This window comes from Myotis lucifugus, unplaced genomic scaffold, assembly GCF_000147115.1.
Source record: "Myotis lucifugus unplaced genomic scaffold, Myoluc2.0 scaffold_66, whole genome shotgun sequence".
NCBI lineage: Eukaryota > Metazoa > Chordata > Mammalia > Chiroptera > Vespertilionidae > Myotis > Myotis lucifugus.
This window is the reverse complement of record NW_005871114.1, coordinates 3,352,004-3,372,519: the sequence shown is the minus strand read 5'-3', so window position 1 is coordinate 3,372,519 and position 20,516 is coordinate 3,352,004. Positions and strand designations below refer to the sequence as shown.

Below are 20,516 nucleotides of genomic sequence, written 5' to 3'. Positions count from 1 at the left end.
ACACACATGTGTAAACAGGAAATCAATAGAAAAAATTAATGAAAAAAAGCTGTTTTTGAAAGTTCAGTAGAATTGATAAACCCATATAGCCAGTACCCCCTGAAAAGAGAGAAGATACAAATTAGTGTTGTCCAAGTGAAAAGAAGGGCCATTGCTTTGATGCCATGGACATTAAAAGGATCATAAAGGAATATTATGGACAACTCTATGTCCACAAATTTAATAACCTACGTGGAATGGGCCATTTCCTTAAGCACGGTCTGTCAGACCTGACAAGAGAGAGTAACAGCAATAGGTCCTTCAAGAAGAACACGTGAATCTGGGGGGCGGGGGGGCCTGTGATCATCCTGGGAGCTCCTTACCCCGGAACCTTCCAGGGAACAGGGGCAGCTCTGAGGGGAGAAGGGAAAGCCCTGTCGAGGTGCAGCTCATGTGAGGAATCCCATCTGCATGCCCACCCTCCAGTGCACCTACACTGCTGAGCGGGGCCTCACCGCTAGCTGGACCCCACACGGCCAGGGCACCAGCCCTCAGAGCATCCAGCCTCTGGCCCTCCACAAACTCTCACCACTCACCACCCAGTTCAAAGCTATTATTATTTTTCAAAAATATATTTTTATTGATTTCAGAGACAGGGGGAGAAGGATAGAGAGATAGAAACATCAATGATGAGAGAGAATCATTGGTCGGCTGCCTCCTGCACGCCCACTACTGGGGAACGAGCCCACAACCCAGGCATGTGCCCTTGGCTGGAATCGAACCTGGGACCTTTCAATCCGCAGGCTGAGGCTCTACCCACTGAGCCAAACTGGCTAGGGCAAAGCTATTATTGTAATCAACAGATATATATTAAGGCCCAGAAGCATCTTTTGCTTGCTCTTCCCACGGGGGTACAGATAACATGAAGATCAAGGAACAGTGTTTTGATAAACCAAGGGATTCTAGTACCTGAATTGCTCACAGAGAATGTGTGCCTTGAGGAGAGTGGACGAACCTGTGGGATTGAGATCTGCTACTTAGAGTATCTATTAGACTGTACAACAGAACAAGAGCAACATAAATGATGTCTATTTAATAAAACTTCTGAAAACTGTTACCACCGTCAAGATGCAAAGTGAACACAAGCGAAACTACTACGGGCTTGTTCTTGGCTGAACAGCTTTGCCCTCAGACAACCCTGCTTGCACATTATACCCCTCCAGGCTCCGCCCAATTTGGGAAACTCTCCGGTGACTTCCATGAACTGCTTTCTTGTAATTTCTCCAGATTGAAACATTGTTCTCCAGGAGAAAGTGAGATTTATCGAGCTACTCCAGCATGGCCAGGATTAACTTCTCCACCATATCACTGGACTTCAGGAAAGGGACCCACTTCCATCCCAGCCCCACAGCTCCTGCCCTGGAGTGAGTTCTGGGAAGAGGCTGGGGTGCCTGGTTTGTCCTGATTTCAATCCCTGACCTCACTCACTCATCACACAGTCATTCCTTAAGTACATTCTGAAAGACAGTGTAGCTTGTTGATTAAGATGTGGCTTCTGAAGTCAGATGGTCAGGGTTCAAGTCCTGTCTCTGCCACCTATAAACCAAGTGTCCTTGGGTAGGAAGGATATTTCACCTTTGTGTGCCTCACTCTTCTCATCTCTGAAATGGGGAGGGTAGCAGTCCTGACATCAGAAGGCTGTTGTGAGGATTACATGAGATGGTTCAGCCAGAGCATAATGTCAAACGCTAAAAACATGAGCTATTGTTTGTGGGTTCTGGTACCCACACAGGCACTGGAATCAGGATGGAGAAGGACCAGATGAGAGACATTGTGTTTCTTTAGACTTGGTTTATGGAAGTCTGGACCACTTACTGGTCTTGTGATTTTGGACATGTTAGTGAACATGTCTGTGCCTCAGTGTCCATATCGGTTAAATGGGGGTGGATTAAACTGTACCAATTTCACTGAATTGAGTATGTTGTTTTCATAGGAGAATAGGGTCTACCACATCATAAATACTTCAAAGTTATATCACTGTGAGGATCGTTTTTACCTATTGTAACGATGCACCACAATGCGCTTACCACCTCCAGTAGCACTTAAATTTTTTTCAAATCTATCATGAATAATCATGAAATGAACGTCCACATCCATGCAATTAAGGGACACATTCAAGAATATCCATGAAATAAATGCATAAGAAGTGGAATTGCTTGAAAGACAGGTATGAGCCTTTTCATTTTAACAGACATGGTCAAATCCACCTTCAAAGAGAAAGCATGAATTCACACTCCCACAAACAATTCACTCATTCATTCTTCATTCATTCAAGTAGTCATTCATTTTCTCAAATATTTACTGAGCCAAAATGTGCCAGGCACTACTCCAGCCGGTGGATGTTTGTTAGTGAGCAAAACAAAGATACTTGCTTACCTGGAACATGTATGTTAGCAGATGGTAGGTACACACGAGTAATTCAGTGTGGTTTTAATTTTTATTCCCCCCACAACTAATAAAGTTGAGGACTTTTTCTCATGTTTATTGACCACATGAAAATCCTCTTCTGTGAAGTGACTATTCAATCATTTTGTCCATTTAAAAAATACTTGGGCGTCTTTGTGTTGTTTTCAGTTCTTTATGAAATCTGGATATAAGTCCTTCTGTGGATATATTCATTGGAGATATTTCTCCCAGTCTGTACCTTGCCTTTTGAGTATCGTAAATGGTATCTTTTGATGAATAGGTAGGAGTTTAAATACTAATTTAACTAAAGACCTATTTATTGATCTCTTATAATTAGTACTTTTTGTGGCCCATTTTTGAAAAATTTTTGCAGAGTTCAAGGTCATAAAGACTTTCTCTTATGTCTCACACTAGAGGCTTTATAGTTTTATTTCTTTTGTTTGTTTTGTTAATCCTCACCTGAGGATATTTCTCCATTGATTTTTAGGGAGAGTGGACAAGAGAGGGAAAGACAGAGAGAAACATCGATGTGAGAGAAACATGTCGATTGGTTGCCTCTTGCACGAGCCCCGACCAGGGCCTGGGCCGGGGAGGAGCCTGCAACCAAGGTTCGTGCCCTTGACCGGAATCGAACCTAGGACCCTTTGGTCCGCAGGCCAATGCTCTATCCACTGAGCCAAACCAGTTAGGACTATTGTTTTATTTTTTAAAGGATGGGGAAATGAGAAGAGACAGAGCTCAGGAATGTCATTCCTCCTGGTACGAAAGAGGTGGATAACGGCTAACACACCAAACTGAGTGCGTCTGGCTCGTTCAGATGAGGCGAGAGTCTTGTTCTGCAACCTGCCCCTTCCTCAGACGGGAATGAAACAAAGCTCATAGGAGGGAGGTACAGAGCCGAACCCATTGACAACTGGGGTGGTGTCAATGTCCTTCGGATCAACCAGAGGTTTCAAGGTGAAATGCTGTAAAATATGGGTCAGTAGTAAAAACAACTCCATGCGGGCCAGGCCTTCTCCAACACACACTCTTTTTCCTGAAAATGACACATAAATTAAATATGCATTCCGTTCTATTTCTGAGTTAGCACACAAAGAGGCTTAGAAAAGATGGGACGAATAAGTAAAGAAATATATTAATAAAAGCCGAATTAACCTATGGCTTCTCCTACCTACATCGAAACCTGGTTTTCTTCATTTCCTCAGCACATGTTTTGTGTGCATGTTATATGAAAAGATCTTTTCTGTGCACCCACGTTGGATTGGCTTTGCTGAGACCTGTCAGTGACATCTTTCTACACACACACACACACACACACACACTCACTCACCTTAACATAAGACACACACTGTACTTTTCCATCTACCTCCAACCCAAGACTCATCAATAGGTTTGTGTCTCCTCATTGGATTCTAAAGGATAATCTTAACCTTGTCATGTCCCTGCTTTACAAAATTTCAAGAGCTTACCATTGCCAAGTCTGAAAAGAAACATCACAAACTAGCCACAAGCACTACCATTCACTAATTCCCAAACAGACTGGCAATCTCAGGTGTTATCTCAGATTCCAGTCATTCCTCCAAACGGAATAGCCTTCCCCTTTGCTCTGCCAGCTGATACTCTCCACATCTTTCTGGTTCCAGCTCAAAGGTCGTTTATCCTATGCAAACTTCTTTGACCTGCTCAGGGCATGTAATTCACTCCCTCATCAGTTTTCCTCAACCCTCACTAATGCTTCTAATACAGCACCCTTCACACGAAATTCTCATTATTCACCTGTCTCACAGACTGGAACATACGCTCTTAAGGTAAGGCCTCAGATCTTGTAATGGTACCCGCAGTGTCAGGACCAAAGCGAGCCTGCAAGCCCTGTGATGCGAATAGAAATCTCCAGCAGGCGCATTATACAGGAAGAAAGATAAGGAGAAGGATAGCAGTCTTGCTTTGGGATCATCTCTGGGAATCGCACATCATTTGCTGCCATGAGACCAAGTGATTTTCTTAGATATCTAATCAGGAGCCAATCTCCAATTTTTGCCCCTGTTTCAGTGACTTCTATAGGAAAGGCCCTTCGCCCCCTGCTCTTCCCGCTGTTTCTCCATTGGAGTGCACTGAATATTCTCTATTTCTCCCGCCTCAGTCCATTCTGTGTGTGTTTGTCTTTTATGCTTGCTCTGTGTTGAGGAAGCCAATTTTTATGGACTGCATAAACCCTGAAGTTAGTGCCTTCTGGATTCTGAATAAACTCAGAGAACTAGGTATTGAAACCACCAGAGTATTAATTTCCTCAATCCCACCCTGCCAGGCCACAGGTTAGCCAGTGGCTGTTTTCCTCCACCTACAGATGCATCTCCAGTTGAGGCATCCTATATCTGCTAAAGATCTTGCCCTAGCTGGTTGTGCTCAGTAGATAGAGCGTTAGCCTGCGGACTGAAGGGTCCTGGGTTTGATTCTGATCAAGGGCATGTACCTGGGTTGCAGGCTCAATCCCCCGCCCTGATCGCATGTGAGAGGCAACCAATCCATGTCTCTCACATCGATGTTTCTTTCTGTCTCTCCCCATCTCTTCTAGTCTCTCTAAAAATCAATGGAAAAACATCCTCGGGTGAGGACTAACAAAAAAATCTATTTGGGTTCCAGTAACAGCCTCCTTCCCTCATTCCTTCCATCCTCGGATGGGAATGTCTTTCTGCTGGTGCTCGCCCCTAAATACCTTCGCGCACCTCGTTACTTCCCTCAACCCTCCCTCACCTCTGAAACGGTCTTTTCGTTCAACTTTCTTTAGTTGACCTTTTTGAGTATGCCACCTATTTTCCCCCGGGACCCTGATAAATTAAAGAAATATACTCAAATGCTTCCTGCAAGAAACTTTCTCCTACCCCCCAACTACTCTGCCCTCTGCCCCTGCTCCCTGGGCTCCCACAACAGCCCCTCAAAGACCATTTGCCTCTCTGGGGTCTCATTGCCTATTAATTTGGCTTCCTCTTTCTTAGAGAGAGGGTCTGTTTCTTATTCACATTTAATCCTTGGATCTGAAATGAGTCTGCTACATATAGGGTCCTAGTAAAATGTATTGAATGAACTGGCTTCTCAGGGAAGGTGAGGAAAGTCTTAGTGGAATTGAACTTCTAGGAGGAGCTCTAAGGAATCTCAGTGGTGGCTTATGGGACAGAACTCAGTGAGCAGCCTCCAATCCAAAGAGAAATAACCTGGACTTTGGGAGTGGTGCCTCTGGCCTCATGCAAATGACAATTTGTCCAGCCCAGTGTAGCCTCCATGCAAAGCTCTTCCTCATTTCATTTGACCCCTGAATATAGAGAAAAAAATGAAGCTTGCTTGCCTGCTGAAAAGGGCATGAAGTAGTTGCTCTTCTTAAAGTTGCCACTTTCATCTAGGAAGTGGCCGGGATCAAACTGATCTGGGTTGGGAAACTCTTTGTCATCATGCAGGAGAGAAGTCAGGGATGTGACTATAGCTGTGCCCTGATACAAAGAGAAACAGATAAACAGGATTATAAAGAAGGTTACGGAGCTTGGAAAAAAGTCCCTTGTCTACTCCTTTTGATTTATAGATGAGGAGATTGAGGCATAAGAAGGAGGATTTATGTACTTCACGTCCAGGGCTAGGTCTTCAATCATATGATGCCAGTTCATGGACCCCAAGGCCATCAGCACTTGCTTTTCAGGAAACTAAGGACACTCCCTGGAGAGCATTGTTCTCCATAAATTGCACTATTGTCTAAAAGTGCTGATGTCACTGAAAATACAGCCCATTCTCTTTGAAACCAAGTATGAGGTCCTCCTCAAAACTCTACCTGCGTGGCCATGTTCTTGAAAACCCTTAATTTCCCAATCAGAATGAAAAACGGGTATGAATCCCCTCCTACTACTATGTTCTTTCAATATTGAATTGTTGCTTTTTTTTTTCTCATGAAAATTGTGATCACTAAGTGAAACAGATAGTTGAGGAGGCAGGGGGAGGGTAGGATACTGGCTCAGTGATCAGAGTAATAAAGCCTACAGTGGGAAGCAGTAAGTGGACAGCAGACTGGGCTCAGGGGCAGGCAGAATGTCCTGAAAACCCTGTGGGAATCTGAGCAGTATTATATTTATACAATAGTGTCAACCAACTAGAACAGTGGTTCTCAACCTTCTGGCCCTTTAAATACAGTTCCTCATGTTGTGACCCAACCATAAAATTATTTTCGTTGCTACTTCATAACTGTAATGTTGCTACTGTTATGAATCGTAATGTAAATATCTGCTATGCAGGATGGTCTTAGGCGAGCCCTGTGAAAGGGTCGTTCGACCGCCAAAGGGGTCGCGACCCACAGGTTGAGAACCGCTGAACTAGAAGGAAGGGAGCGTGTCATCAGAGGGTGAGGAGCCTGAGTCAGGAACGTGCAATGCCTGTAGGAAGTTAGGCAGCCTGTGATTCTAACCACAGTGAGAGTGGAAAGCTGAGGTTCCTATGGAGGCGTGTAGATGAAACATCTCTCACCTTCGGAATAAAGTATCCTCTGAACTTAATGTCCTGGTTCACCAGGTGGGGCAGGTTGTTGGGGACGAGGTCAATGTATCTCTGGATCTCGTGGATCACGGCATCCGTGTAGGGCATGTGGCTCTTGTCCTGCATGCAAGGGCCCCGCTCTCTGCCGACCACACGGTCAATCTCTTCCTGGACTTTAGCTGGCAAGGGAGGAATCAGAATTTATGTGAGATGAAAAGACTTAAAATGATCTTCTTAATTTTGGTTACATTGTGGTGGGAGATGGGGAGAAGGGAAAAGTACACATGGCTACTACCTCCTTGAGGGAAAAAAATCAACAGAATTTCAGTCTCCTGGCAAATTGGAATCTCATTAGAGACTTCAATATATGTACATGTAAAACACACCTGTACCATGAAATTCATTTCTCAACTCTGATTCTCTACTTTGTGTATTTTTGTTTGATAGACTCAGGGGTCTGGGATCTTGAAGGCTCACTACAAACCATGTAGTTTAATCTTTGTGTATGAAGCTTTTGTTTTATTAAATCTGTAACTTCCAAGAGGGTAAGAACTAGCCAGTGAGGTAAATGCTTAATAAATAGAGCAACTAAATAAGATGTTTAGTTGGCTCTGCATATAGGAACAAGAAGTAATTTAACATTTATTTAGCATGCAGAATTTGACAGGCATGCTGCACCATTTATTATATTACTTTATAAATTTCTCAAAAACAGTACTAAGTGTTGGGTATTAGTTTGTGTATCTTAAAAATGAAGAAACAGGTCCAGAAAAGTCGATATATTTCTTAAGGACATCTAGGTATTATGTGCTCTTTCTCATTCCCAAGCCTACAATCTTAGAAATTGGATAAGATTACTGAAAGTAGTTGTTAATGAATTATATTTTTCCTTTATCTACAAAGGGTTTCCTGTTAATAATATATAGCTTAAGTAAGACTATTCATTAGTTAAAAACAAATGCTTGTTAACTTTTCCTTTGTGGGAAAGACTCTGTGAATGTTTCGAAGTGTTATCGTCTCCCTTCAACAGATGAAGAGCTGGTCTGACACAAATCGAGGACACTCCACCAGTGCAGCGAGGACAGTGACCTCTGCCCTTCTGCCATTTAAATAGATTTTTCTCACCCAACCGGTGTGGCTCAGTGGTTGAGTCGACCCATGAACCAGGAGGTCATGGTTCAATTCCCGGTCAGGGCACATGCCCAGGTTGGGGGCTCAATCCCCAGTAGGCAGCCAATAAATGTGTCTCTGTCATCATTGATGTTTCTATCTCTCTATACCTCTCCTTTCCTCTCTCTCGAAAAATCAATAAAAATATATTTAAAATAAATAGTTTTTTCTCTTTTTGTAATAATCTAATTTGAATGGAATTTAGTGATGGAAATTTTCTTGTACATCGTGATGAGGAGTGGGATAGTCATAGTGTTGCCTGCCCATTTCTACCTGCAATTTTTATCCTGCCCAACATCTGAGAGCATACCTGTGACCTCTGGGTGCTTCAGCAGGAGCAGGAGTCCATATTTCAGGGTGGTGGCCGTTGTCTCCGTCCCCGCACTAAACATATCCCATATGGTAATGATCAAGTTGTCCATGGTAAACACAGACTGTTTATTGTGCTTTTCCTAGGAATGATGTATTAGAATTACTTGATAAATGAACGAGCCTTTGAGATACCATAACATAACTCCATATAACATCATTATTTGCTTAATTTGCTTATTTGGCCAATTAAGCCAGACGTTAGAGAGTGTAATAGCTAAAGGTAAAGTCAGATGAGTTGTGAGGATTCCTTCAAACAGTTTAAATAAAATCAGAGCTATAAACTTTCAATAAGTCCTTTCTGATTCCTCACTTTCTCACCCATGAGAGCCATTCAGTTCTTTCAAACGTAATTTTTATCAAGTCATCATGGCTACTCCCTGTCAGTTCTAGCATTTTTGCCTATTTCATTGTCTAAATTTCACATTCGAGCTCCAGAACCACTCACCCCCTAACAGCATCACTGTTCCCAATGTCGCCAGTGGTTACACCCATGATAGTTCCTCAGTAACTTCGAGGACTCCACACACTTGATCATCTAGACCTATTTTGTCATCTGTTCATCTGAGCCAGTTTCCTCTAAAACTACCTCATCTGGGAAGACTTCCTAATATCTTTCCGAAGGTTAGCCTTTCTAGATGCCTATCCATTCCTGTGTTCCTTCACATGTTACATCTTGCATTCATGGAACTTATTTTATGAATGCTATATGTTGTTTATCATTAATCTTGAATGTGTGTGTACTTGTTTGTGTGTGTGTGTGAATGTGTGTACGTGTGCGCGTATTTCAACCTGTTCCAAATAAAGATCCAGCTTTAATCATGTAAATCATTTTTAGGGAGAATCTGGGACTATCTAAGACACCCAATATGATTTGCACAAGTAAGAGGTTGCACAAGCAATTAATACAGCCTTAGGAAGAAGCTTAGGATTTAATATCCCAATTTCACTGAAAAGATCAGAACTAATCCGAGCCACATCACCCACAAAAGATGAAGTTGCAAACCAGGGTCATTTATACCTTTTCCATTTTAATCAAGAAGTAGTCAATAAAGTCTCGAGGGTTATTGAGGTCCAAGGATTCCTGGTGTTCTTTTATTTGCTCCAAAATAAATTTTTTCTGTTCAGTAAAGTTGTTAAAGAATTCATTATGACTTCCTGGGAGATAATGCATTAAATAGGGGAAAGCATTGTAGAGCTGAAAGAGTACAGAATAATTCATTAATTTACTCACCAAACTCTTATTGGCCTCTATTGTGTATCAGACACTTTGCTATATGCTGAGTGGGTGAAGAAGAATCAGGCGTGCATCCTGCACTAGAACATAGCTGGCCATTCCCAATCCTGGAGTTTACTGACTCTGCTTTAACGGGCACCTTCATGACCTAATACCGTTGGTGGGCGCTGGAACAGTTTATTCGGGCTGGTAGCTTGTATCAAACTCGATAGAGAATCAAGAAGTCTGGATTCTAGGTCTAGCTCATTATTTGTCTTCGTTAGTCTACTTTGAGAATATGCTTCCTATCTGTGGGTGACAGTTCCTGTTCCAAAAAATGAGGAGTTGACTCTTTGTTCTCCAGGGTCCTTCCCAGGTGGAACATTGAAAAACCTTCTGATCCACAGAAAACTTTAGTTGTTAATGATTATATATCAGAGGTTACTAATATTTTCTGACAGTGTCCTATAGCAAGAAATACATACATTTTACACCCTTACCCTCTTAATCTATAGAAAAAAGTTTCTAAAAAAAATACCTTATCCTTTGATGCAGTTTAATATAATATTTTTCTTTCTATTGCTATGTTTCATGCTTTAAATTTAATTTTAACACACTGTGTTGATTTGATAACTCACTAATTGCTTACAAATGATAGTTTGCTAAACATCACTTCAGCCATTTTGAAATAGGGCAAAGGGATGGGGTAGGCATAAGCAATAGATTAGTCAGAAAATTATTTCTCATGTAAAGAGAACCTTGACTTTACCTGTATCCAAGTGGTGCTTATAATCCTTAAGTTTTCATTAAAATAGTGTAGCAAGGTCAGAAACTTCTCATCGCTGTACTCAAAGCGGCTCTGGAAGATAACGGAGCAGATCACATTGCAGGGAGCGCAGCCCAGGAGGAGAGAAGGGTTGCAGGGAGATGCTGAAAACAACAGGAGTTAAAAGTTAGAGCAGAATGTTCATAGGCATCTTAAGTTGACCGTGTAAAATAACCGAGAAAGGTTGACTCCAAAGGTTGTTTAAGTATAGGAGCTACCTAGACGTGCCACCCTCACCATAAACGCAGCACGCCTAAAATAAAATGTGTTGTGTTTCCCCAAACATAACTGTCTAACCCAGTCCAGTTTATCAATTTCCCTCAAGTATTCTTCTATTGACAGCATTCGCCAAGTAAGAGCCACGAGGTAATTCACAAGATCTTTTAAAAACAGCTTTTAAATTTTATTTATTTATTACAATATTATTGACTATATTCCCTATGCTGTACTGTACATCCCCATGACTATTTTGTAACTTCCGATCTGTACTTCTCAATCCCTTCACCTTTCTCACTCACTCTCCCAACCTCCCTCCCCTCTGGCAACCATCCGTCTGTTCTCGGTGTCTACGAGCCTGTTTCTCTTTCGTTTATTCACTTACGTGGTTCTTTAGATTTCACATAAAAGTGAAATCATATGGTACTTGTCTTTCTCTGACTGACTTACTTCACTCAGCATGACACCCTCTAGGTCATCCATGCTGTCGCAAAGAGTAGGAGTTCGTTCTTTCTGTGGCAAAAACACCTTTGAAGGTGTAAGATTTAGCCTTCAGTGTGATGCTTCATGATGCTCCTAAGAAACTGAGCAACCTAAGTAAGAAAACCAAGAGACTGGGGACACCTGAAATCTTACTTTACAAAACACGGCTGAAAAAGCCGGGTGTGCTTTTCTTGTAGAAGAGATGATTTATGAGAGAAATTGGACTTACATTCCGGTATTTGAAAAACGATGTTACAGTACAGCAAACAGGCTTTCTATATGTAATAAAGAATATGACTCCATTCTTTGGTATGGGGCTGCTGACAGCTTTAAGCCTTAGCTTTTCTTCCTCTGCTCACATCTGGACAAACTGATTTTTAAAAGCTCAGGTGTTCTCTTCTTTGGCACAAGCAGGGTGTTTAACCACACAAGCCCTGGCGGGCACAGGGAACCTTCCCCCTCACCCCCTAACCACCATAGAAACCTCCCCCCAGTGTCCTTTCCCTCCTCTGTCAGGCCATTCTGGGGTCTGCTTAGGAGCCACCGCCCCTCCCCAGAAAGCCTCCCTTCCCACCTACACTCCTGCGTGAGCCGTGATGCCGCCCTGTGCGCGGCAAGGTTTTGCCATAAATTCTACCCTTGAACCACCAGTGCTTTATTTTCAGATTCACTGAGATATAATTGACATTCAGCACTGTATGTTTCACGTGCATAGCATAACGACTTGATGTACATATATTATGAAATATGTGCAAGGTTTCTCAAGAAGCTACTAGAGAAATTACCTAGTTTTTCAAGTTATTGTGGCTAAACTACTAGCTGACTGCCAAAACCCGAGTTCTCCTCTTCTTCCGGGGCCACAGACAGCCATGTTTCCAGTCCTTAGAGGTGGGTTAGCCCTGGAAGTTACAGCTCATGGAAGAGAAGACGGGTTGTGTACCGCTGCCATGCCAGGCTCGTCCAAAACACAGCTGGCTCCTTTCCTTGTTCTTTGCTCCTTCCACTCCCACAAAGAGGGATGAATCCCGGGTGACACTGGAAGCCACACGGTGAAGCTATCAAAGCCCCTATCGACCTGGTACCCGGAGAGCCTGAAAAAGCCAACCTCTTCCCCTCTTCCTACGGGTACGTGAGCAAAAAGCGAGCTTCTGCTGTACCTGAGCCATCCTGTCTCTGCAGTCTATCTGTAACAGCATCACCCAAGCTGCTCCTGTCAATTACACAGATACACACCGTTGGTTTTCTTTAAAGCTTCCACCAGACACAAGGCTTCCTCTTGAATCCTGTCTTCAATGGTCTTCTTGCCCATTCCCATGTTCCGCAAAACCGTGAGGGAGAAACGCCGGGTGTGCTTCCATATTTCTCCATTGCTGAAAACAACTCCTATCGGGACAAAACATAAATAAAAAAGGATAACTTCCATTTTCATGAATCCTAGCTGACAGTCTTTATCTCAGAAAATGATAATGTCACTTAAGCAGAAATGTAAATATCATGGTGCCAGCCTCAGACATTCCCACTGCGCCCTGTTCGCCTGCCTTCTCTCTTACCCCAGCCTAGACGCTCACTGTCAAGACTCTTGGCTTGACATCTTACTAGACTCTTCTTCATCCATGAACTCTAAACTTCGCAGTAACTCTGTGAACCAGATTTTGTCCCCATTTAACTGATAAGAAGGCTGAAGATCATGGAGGCAAAATGCTTACGCCTTAATCACACAGCTAACAAATCATGGTGAGCCCAAGTAATAGATTAAATGTTCAGGGCCAACTTCTGTGCATGGTAAGCGAAAATGGAGCCAATTTTTGGAAGGAGAGACAGCTCTGATGCATTGGAAGGAAGCTCATGAAAATCTATTCCTCAGATAAGGGACGCAGCCGTAGTCCTTCGCATGTTAACATTCTCCTTCTCTTTGTGAAACACCTTCCATGAAAAGTGTCTTAACACCAAGGAAGTTCAACATTAGACTTCCAGAGTCAAGACAGGACCAGGGAGGAAAAATAACACTCGTAGGAAGCTTGTCCAAGAAGATCTTCGAGAACAATTCGGAGGAGGGAAGAACCCCATCCAGGCCTTATCTCCTTGCCGGAACCCAGTGACCCTCCTGAGGACCGGGCAGTTTTAAGTCCAGCTCCAAAAACAAATGGAAGATAGTTCAAGTACTTAAATTGAAAAGCTTTTTCTAATATCAATTCCAACCCTTTCTATGTGTTTCTCCATAATCTTCTTTTTAGAGCATATTTGTGCTTTATGCTTTGTATTCTATTGAACGCAAATATTTCTTATCCTTTTTAGATGAGAAGATTAAAGGTAAGGTTGGAAATATTCCAAACTTATGTTGGTTCCATGCATACTATACACGTATTCTGAAATAATCTCTCGGCAACCATGACCCAGGACAGAAAGCAAAATATTTGGTGACTAAAATAACGCAGTCAATTTCTTCCCTCTCTTTCTCATTCTTAGCAGTCCATAACTTAAAATGAGCAGGGCTTAGTCACCAATAGAACATCGTGGTGAGTTGGTTTGCATTGAAATTATCGTTTTATGGCAACACGTGTCGCCTTCATCATTTTAAAAATGGATTAATTGTCCTTTACAGAAAATGTTGGAATTAGGATACTCCCATAAATTTCTATACATGCTTAACATTTCTCAGTTCCTTCGCCCATTTGGAATCTTGGCAACTTGCAAATCCGCACACATTCCCCACATGGAAGCATACCTAATCCCCGGGAGAGGTAGTCTATCACTGGGAAACTGCCTCTGCCGGCAAACTCCTCGCCCCGGTCGATCAGGGCTTCCTTCACGGCGGCGTACCCGTGCAGCACCACCGTGGGCTGCGTGCCCACGTACACAGTGAACACCGGGCCGTAGACCTCCGCTAGCTGGGAAACAAATAGGAGACACCAGAATAGTGAGAACTCAAAACTGAAAATGTAGCTCCAGCCCGTTCTGCTCAGTGGTTAGAGTGTTGGCCCTCAGACTGAAGGGTCCCAGGTTCGATTCTGATCAAGGGAACGTACCTTGGTTGCAGGCTCATCCATGCGTGCAGAGGCAACCAATCAGACACATTGATGTTTCATTCTCTCTCTGTCTCTCCCCCTCCCTCCACTCTCTCTAAAAAGCAATAGAAAAAATACCCTCAGGTGAGGATGAACAAACAAAAAACTAAAAAAGTAGATAAATGAGAGAAATAGTCTTAATCCTACCAAAAACATTTTAATATTCATTCACTCATTATAAGACATTTCAATTTCTAGATCCAATAACTTAATAAGAATTCACATTGCTTAAATGGGAATTATCATTATATTATTAGTAATATAGCTGATATTATTACCACCAACAGTCATCCTTTATTCAGCTTCTACTATGTGACTCTGTCATAAATTTTATTTATATTATTTTATTTCTTCTTTTCTGCCAAACCTCTAATTGCTGCAAATTTCTCCTTCCTTCCTATAGTTATAACTGATATGTTTCTCCTGTTTAAGGGAAGCTTCTTCATGTTGCCCCAGGTGTAGACAAATCATCGTCGCTCCTTATCCGTTTTCTACATCTTCTCTTTAGCACCAGAGACCTCTACGTTTCATTACTACATCCGGACAAGGCAGCCTCGTTACAGACCTTTCCCAGCTCCTCTTGTGGCCATGTGACTAGGCTGCCATGAACTGATGTTAGCAGGAGTGATGTGTGTCCGTCCTACACTGTTGCACAAATGGTCACCCATGCTCTCCGTTTCTCCCCCTACTCATGGGTTGACCCCACTGTGACCCCTCGGAGATGGCCCCACTGTGACCACCAAAATGAAACAATAGCCTCGGGGCACAGGATGGTCAACAAGATGGAGAAAAACTGGTTCTCTGAATGACCGCACAGAAGAGAGGCAGCCCGCCCGCAATCATTTCAACATCAGACAGAAATAAGCTCTTGTCTTCTTTAAGCCATTGCATTATCGGGGTCTTTCTCTTATGGCAGCTTATTCAGTATATTAAATGATATAGGACTTTCCAATAGACCAGTGTTTGAGTCCTGCTACCTTATAATTCATTCTCCATATACAATTCCTTCTCCAATTCCTTCTCCAGAGTGATGCTTTCACACGGCAAATGGTGACATGACAGTCCTGTGAGCACATTCATGGTATCACATTGTTCTTGTGCTAAGGACCAACATTCTTTTTAAAATTATTTAAAATATATTTTTATTGATTTCAGAGAAGAAGGGAGAGGGAGAAAGAGAGAGAGAGAGAGAGAGAGAGAGAGAGAGAGAGAGAAACATCAATGATGAGAGTGAATCACTGATAGGCTGCCTCCTGCATGCTCCCCACTTGGGATCAAGCCTGAAACCAGGGCATGTGCCCTGACCAGGCATCAAACCGTGACCTCCTGGTTCATAGGTTGATGCTCAACCACTGAGCCATGTCGGTCAGGCTAAAAACCAATAGTCTTAAAATCCTTGTGAGACCTGCATGCTCTGGTCCCTGCTGACCTCTCCAATCTCACTCACACAATGTTTTTACTTACTCTCTGGGCTACAACTAAACTGGTCCTTTTTCAGACTCTAACAAGCAAGTCTTCTCCAGATCGAAAAAGCCTGGGACAAACTTTTATCAGGTTCTTGTCTGGTTAATGCCTAATCTTTCTTTAGAGCTCAGCTCCAAATTCAATTCCTCAGAGAACCCTTTGCTGACTGCTCCTCCCTCCTCTAGTCCTCCAAGCTACATGGCCTCTTTCTACAGGATCCGCACTACATGGTTTATAATCATACACTTATTTGCATTATTATATCATAAATACATGCCTACCCTCTGGATTGTAAATTGCATAACGCTAGGATTTTTTTTTTTTATTCACCACTGAAAATCCCCAGCACACATAAAAAAGACTAAAATTTTACTGTTTGGGATAGCATGGATGGACCTAGAGGGTGTTATAGTAAGTGAACCGAGTCAGTCAGAAAAAGATAAATACCATATGATTTCACTTATATGTGGAATCTAAAGAACAAGATTAACAAACACAATTAAAACATATTCATAGACACAGAGACCGGCTGGCGGTTGCTAGAGGAGGAGGGTTTGGGAGACTGGGTGAAAGAGGTGAAGGGATTAAGAAGTACAAATTGGTAGTTACAAAATCATCACGGGGACGTAAAGTAGAGCATAGGGGATATAGTCAATAATATTACAATAACTATGTGTAGTGCCAGGTGGGTAGTGGAAACATCAGGGGGAACACTTTGGTAAGTGTATGACAGTCAAATCATTCTGCTTTACACCTGGAACTAATACGAAATAATACTGGGGGGGAAATCCCTAGTACCTAACATAGTGCCTAGTCAAAGCAGGCATTCAAAACTTGTTGAATACATGCTAGACTAATAACTTGTGCAAAATAATTATTATTCACCTTTTAAAGAAACGGAAATTGAAGCTCAGAGAGATTTTTAAAACTCGCCTAAGGTTGTAAGTTAACAAATGGATGTGCTGGGGTGCCGAACCAGTCCCTTCGAATCCAGCCCAAACACTGGAAGGAGCTGCCAGGGGCAGGGCCCTGGTAACCAGCTGTCTCGGGGGAGACCGATTTCAGCGGATCCCTTCAAGATTTAGAGAGCTACAGCTGCATAAATAGTTAAGAGTTGAGCAGTTATTCACTCATTCACTGAGCAAACATAATAGAAACCGAGGAAGTTCCTGAACCTTTAATTAGCTCCTTAACTCCACCTCAGTGTGTGCTTTTAGAAAAATGTTAGTGTTGTGACTCTGTAAATCAGTGGATTTTTTAAAAATTGAAGGTAGTTTCATTGCCAGTAGAATAATTACTACAAAGAGGACCTAGGTCGCAATATGAGCAGGAAATTCCTCCTTTTGGCAATTTCAACAATCACCTCGTGGATCTCATGCCCTTCTGGCCACCATCTAGCTGCACCCCACATAAAATCATGTCTGGCAGAAAAGGACAAGGACAAGGACTATACGATTTCACTCATATGTGGTATATAAAGCAGAAAGCAACAAACAAACCAGCTCACACACACAAACAGTATGGTGGTTACCAAAAGGGAAGGAGAGCTGAGGGGAGGAGAAAGAGGACAAAAGGGTGAGCTATACGGGGAAGGAAGGAGACTAGACTTGGGATGATGAGCACACAATGCAATATATAGATGATATATTAATAGATTTGAAAACCTGAAACTGTAAGATGTTATTAATCAATGTTACCCCAGTAAATTTAATTAAATTTAAAAAATAAAATTATATCTGGGTGTCCAATGGACACTTCCCTTTAAAACCACTTCTTTAACATATGGTGTCTGGGACCATATTTTACCTAGATATAGGACTGTTTTATTTATTCATTGCAAACAACTGGAAGAAAATTAATCATACTTAACCTTTCTTAAGGATTCATTGAAGTTTTTCATATTTATCTGCAGAATATTTCCAACGACTGGGAGAGGAGTGGGGCCAGGTGGCAGCTTTCCTTGGGCATAGCTTCGGTTCCATAGAAAAAGGAGAATCAAACAAGAAAGACAAATTGCCAGGACTGTGAAGAGATCCATTGATGCGCTTTGTGTAAATGCAATTGAAAGTTTATAACCCAAAGATTTTGTAAATACTAAGTGCAAACTCATCTCCCAACATGCACTACGTCTCTGAACTTTGGGGTAAATATTGTTTTATCTTCAGTGTCCTTTGGCCTGCTGGTAGAGAGTACAACAAAACAAAAACTCATAGATACGCAACAGAGTTGTGATTACCAGAAGGGTAAAGAGGACTTGGAAGGTAAAGGGGGCCAAATATAGGGTGATGGGAGGAGACTAGATTTTTGGTGGTGGGCACACACTATACAGATGTTGTATTATTTTAAAGTTGTACACCTGACATTTATATGTTTATTAACCAACTAGAGGCCTGGTGCACGAATTCGTGCACGGGTGGGGTCCCTTGGGCTGGCTTGTGGAGATCGGGCCCCAGCTCGCACCCCCAGCCTCGCAGCCTCGCAGCCCTGCCTGGCACCCCGCCTTGGCCTGGCACCGCCCCTTCACCTGCTCCACCATCCTGCCCACGGGGCCCCCTGCCCAGCTCCCTCAGTGCCTGGGAGCCAACCAGCAGCCCCGCCCCCCGTGGCCACCCCTGGTCACCATCTGCGGGGCAATCGGCAGGGCGATTGGGCCCCTGCTCGCACCCGCCTTGGCCTGGTGCCACCCACTCACCTGCTCCACCACCCCGCTGTGGTCCCATTCTCATCAGGGCCCATGGGGGCCGGCAGTGCCTCCACTGCTTCCCCCTGCCAGCGCCGCGTGGCAGATGCCCGCCGTGTTCCGCACCACCCCCTGGTGGTCAGCACACATCATAGCGAGTGTCAAACTCAGTCTCCTGGTTGAACTCCCAGTCGAATGACCGCCCGAGGGGACAATTTGCATATTAGGCTTTTATTATATAGGATGTTATCTCGATAAATTTTTAGAGAGGAGAGATAAAAACATCAATGATGAGAGAATTATCAATTGGCTGCTTCCTGCATGTCCCCTACTAGGTATTGAGCCCACAACCCAGGCATGTGCCCTGATTGGGAATCAAACCGTGACCTCCTGGTTCATGGGTCAACGCTCAACTACTGAGCCACACAGGCTGGGCCCAATAAATTTAATTTTGAAAAAACAGTCACCTTAGTATAGAGAAATATCTAGGTTTTCAACTAAGTTTTAGTTGGAAATTCCAACTAAAATATAACTCTAACTTCTTCAGAGGTGGCCAGATTTTAATAGTGAAATTGAAAGCTAACACATTTTCAAAGGGCTAAAATGCATAATCTTGACAAATGATGAAAGACAATATCTCATATGAAAATTTATCATCATATGTGCAGAAAAAAGCACTCTCATTTTAAAAAATTTAATTTGAGAGAGAGAGAGAGAGAGAGAGAGAGAGAGAAAAGGAAACAGAGAGAAAGAGAAACATCGATTTGTTGTTCCACTTATTTATACACTCATTGGTTGATTCTTAGGCCATGGCCAAGTAGCTCCAACTAGCTGAGTTACTTGGCCAGGGCCTAAGAAGCACTCTCTTGGTGCATTTTCCCAGAAAATCCAGGGAAAGGCCAGGATCAATGACAGAGAGGAGGAGGCAGGGTGAAAAAGAACGGTACAGGGAGCTAGTCTTAGAGTAGAGACAGCCCAACTCTCTTGGCAGAGCCCTTTCCTACTATATGTCAGGAGTTCTGACACCACTTATTCTCAAAGGAGATGCCGAGCCAACACAGATACCGCCCTGCCCAGTTAATAAAGGGTAGGACTGGCATTTGAACCTAGGACATCTGACACATCACATATGCCAATTATAATTTAAGAAAAGGAGAAATGAACCAGATGGTGTGGCCCAGTGGTTGAGCATCAGGCTCTGAACCAGGTCACGGTTCGATTCCAGGTCAAGGCACATGCCCAGGTTTCTGGTTTGATCCCCAGTAGGAAGTGTATCAAGAGGCAGCCGACCAATGATCCTCTTTCATCATCGATGCTTCTATCTCTCTCTCCCTCTCCATTCCTCTCTGAAATCAGTAAAAATATTTTTTAAAACAAAAAGAAAAAAGAAATGAGTACCGATAGAACAGCAGCCTATGGGGAGAGAAGTCCCCATATTAGGAGCGGTGGAGTGTGGACCCAACACAGGACTCCAATGTTGTAGTCTTCTACACAGCAGGGAGGTCCTGAGAGAGAGAACATCCCTCCACAGCTTCTGTAGCGGCAGAGGAGCAAGTCTAACAAGCAGTTACCTGTTATTCAAGCTTAAGTCGGAGGGTGGGGAAATAACTACATCAAAAATACCTCCATCTGGGAAGACAACCGTATCTAGATTTCACAGACAAGAACATAACATATTTAGATCAGTATCTAATAAAATTAAAATTCTACTTTACACCCCATAAGAGACATACTTTAAAAACAGTCTTCCGGCCCGGCCGGCGTGCTCAGTGGTTGAGCATCGACCAATGAACCAGAAGGTCATGGTTCGATTCCTGGTCAGGGAACATGCCAGGGGTTTGAGCTCAATCCCCAATAGGGGGCATGCAGGATACAGCCAACCAATGATTCCCTCTTATCATTGATGTTTCTATCTCTCTGAAATCAATAAAAATATATTAAAAAATAATAAATAAAACAGTCTTTTTGTAAACCACTATAGATCCTACATATAAAGATGTATATGCAAATGGTCATTACGCCGTGAAGCATAACGACCGACAGCGTAACAACCGGATCACTGATCAGCAGGAG

The 20,516-nt window shown here is 42.9% G+C and overlaps 1 protein-coding gene across 1 annotated transcript; it reads right to left on the bottom strand.

The window, feature by feature from the left end:
- Positions 1-3,139: 3,139 nt before the first annotated feature.
- On the bottom strand, positions 3,140-17,876 carry LOC102439008 (cytochrome P450 2C21-like). Its single transcript, XM_006090004.3, has 9 exons — positions 17,634-17,876; positions 13,960-14,122; positions 12,468-12,617; positions 10,479-10,639; positions 9,515-9,691; positions 8,435-8,576; positions 6,946-7,133; positions 5,786-5,927; positions 3,140-3,481 (listed from the first exon to the last, which is right to left on the bottom strand). The coding sequence occupies exons 1-9, from the start codon at positions 17,871-17,873 to the stop codon at positions 3,300-3,302; spliced, it is 1,545 nt and encodes a 514-aa protein (XP_006090066.1). The 5' UTR covers positions 17,874-17,876; the 3' UTR covers positions 3,140-3,299.
- Positions 17,877-20,516: the final 2,640 nt, after the last annotated feature.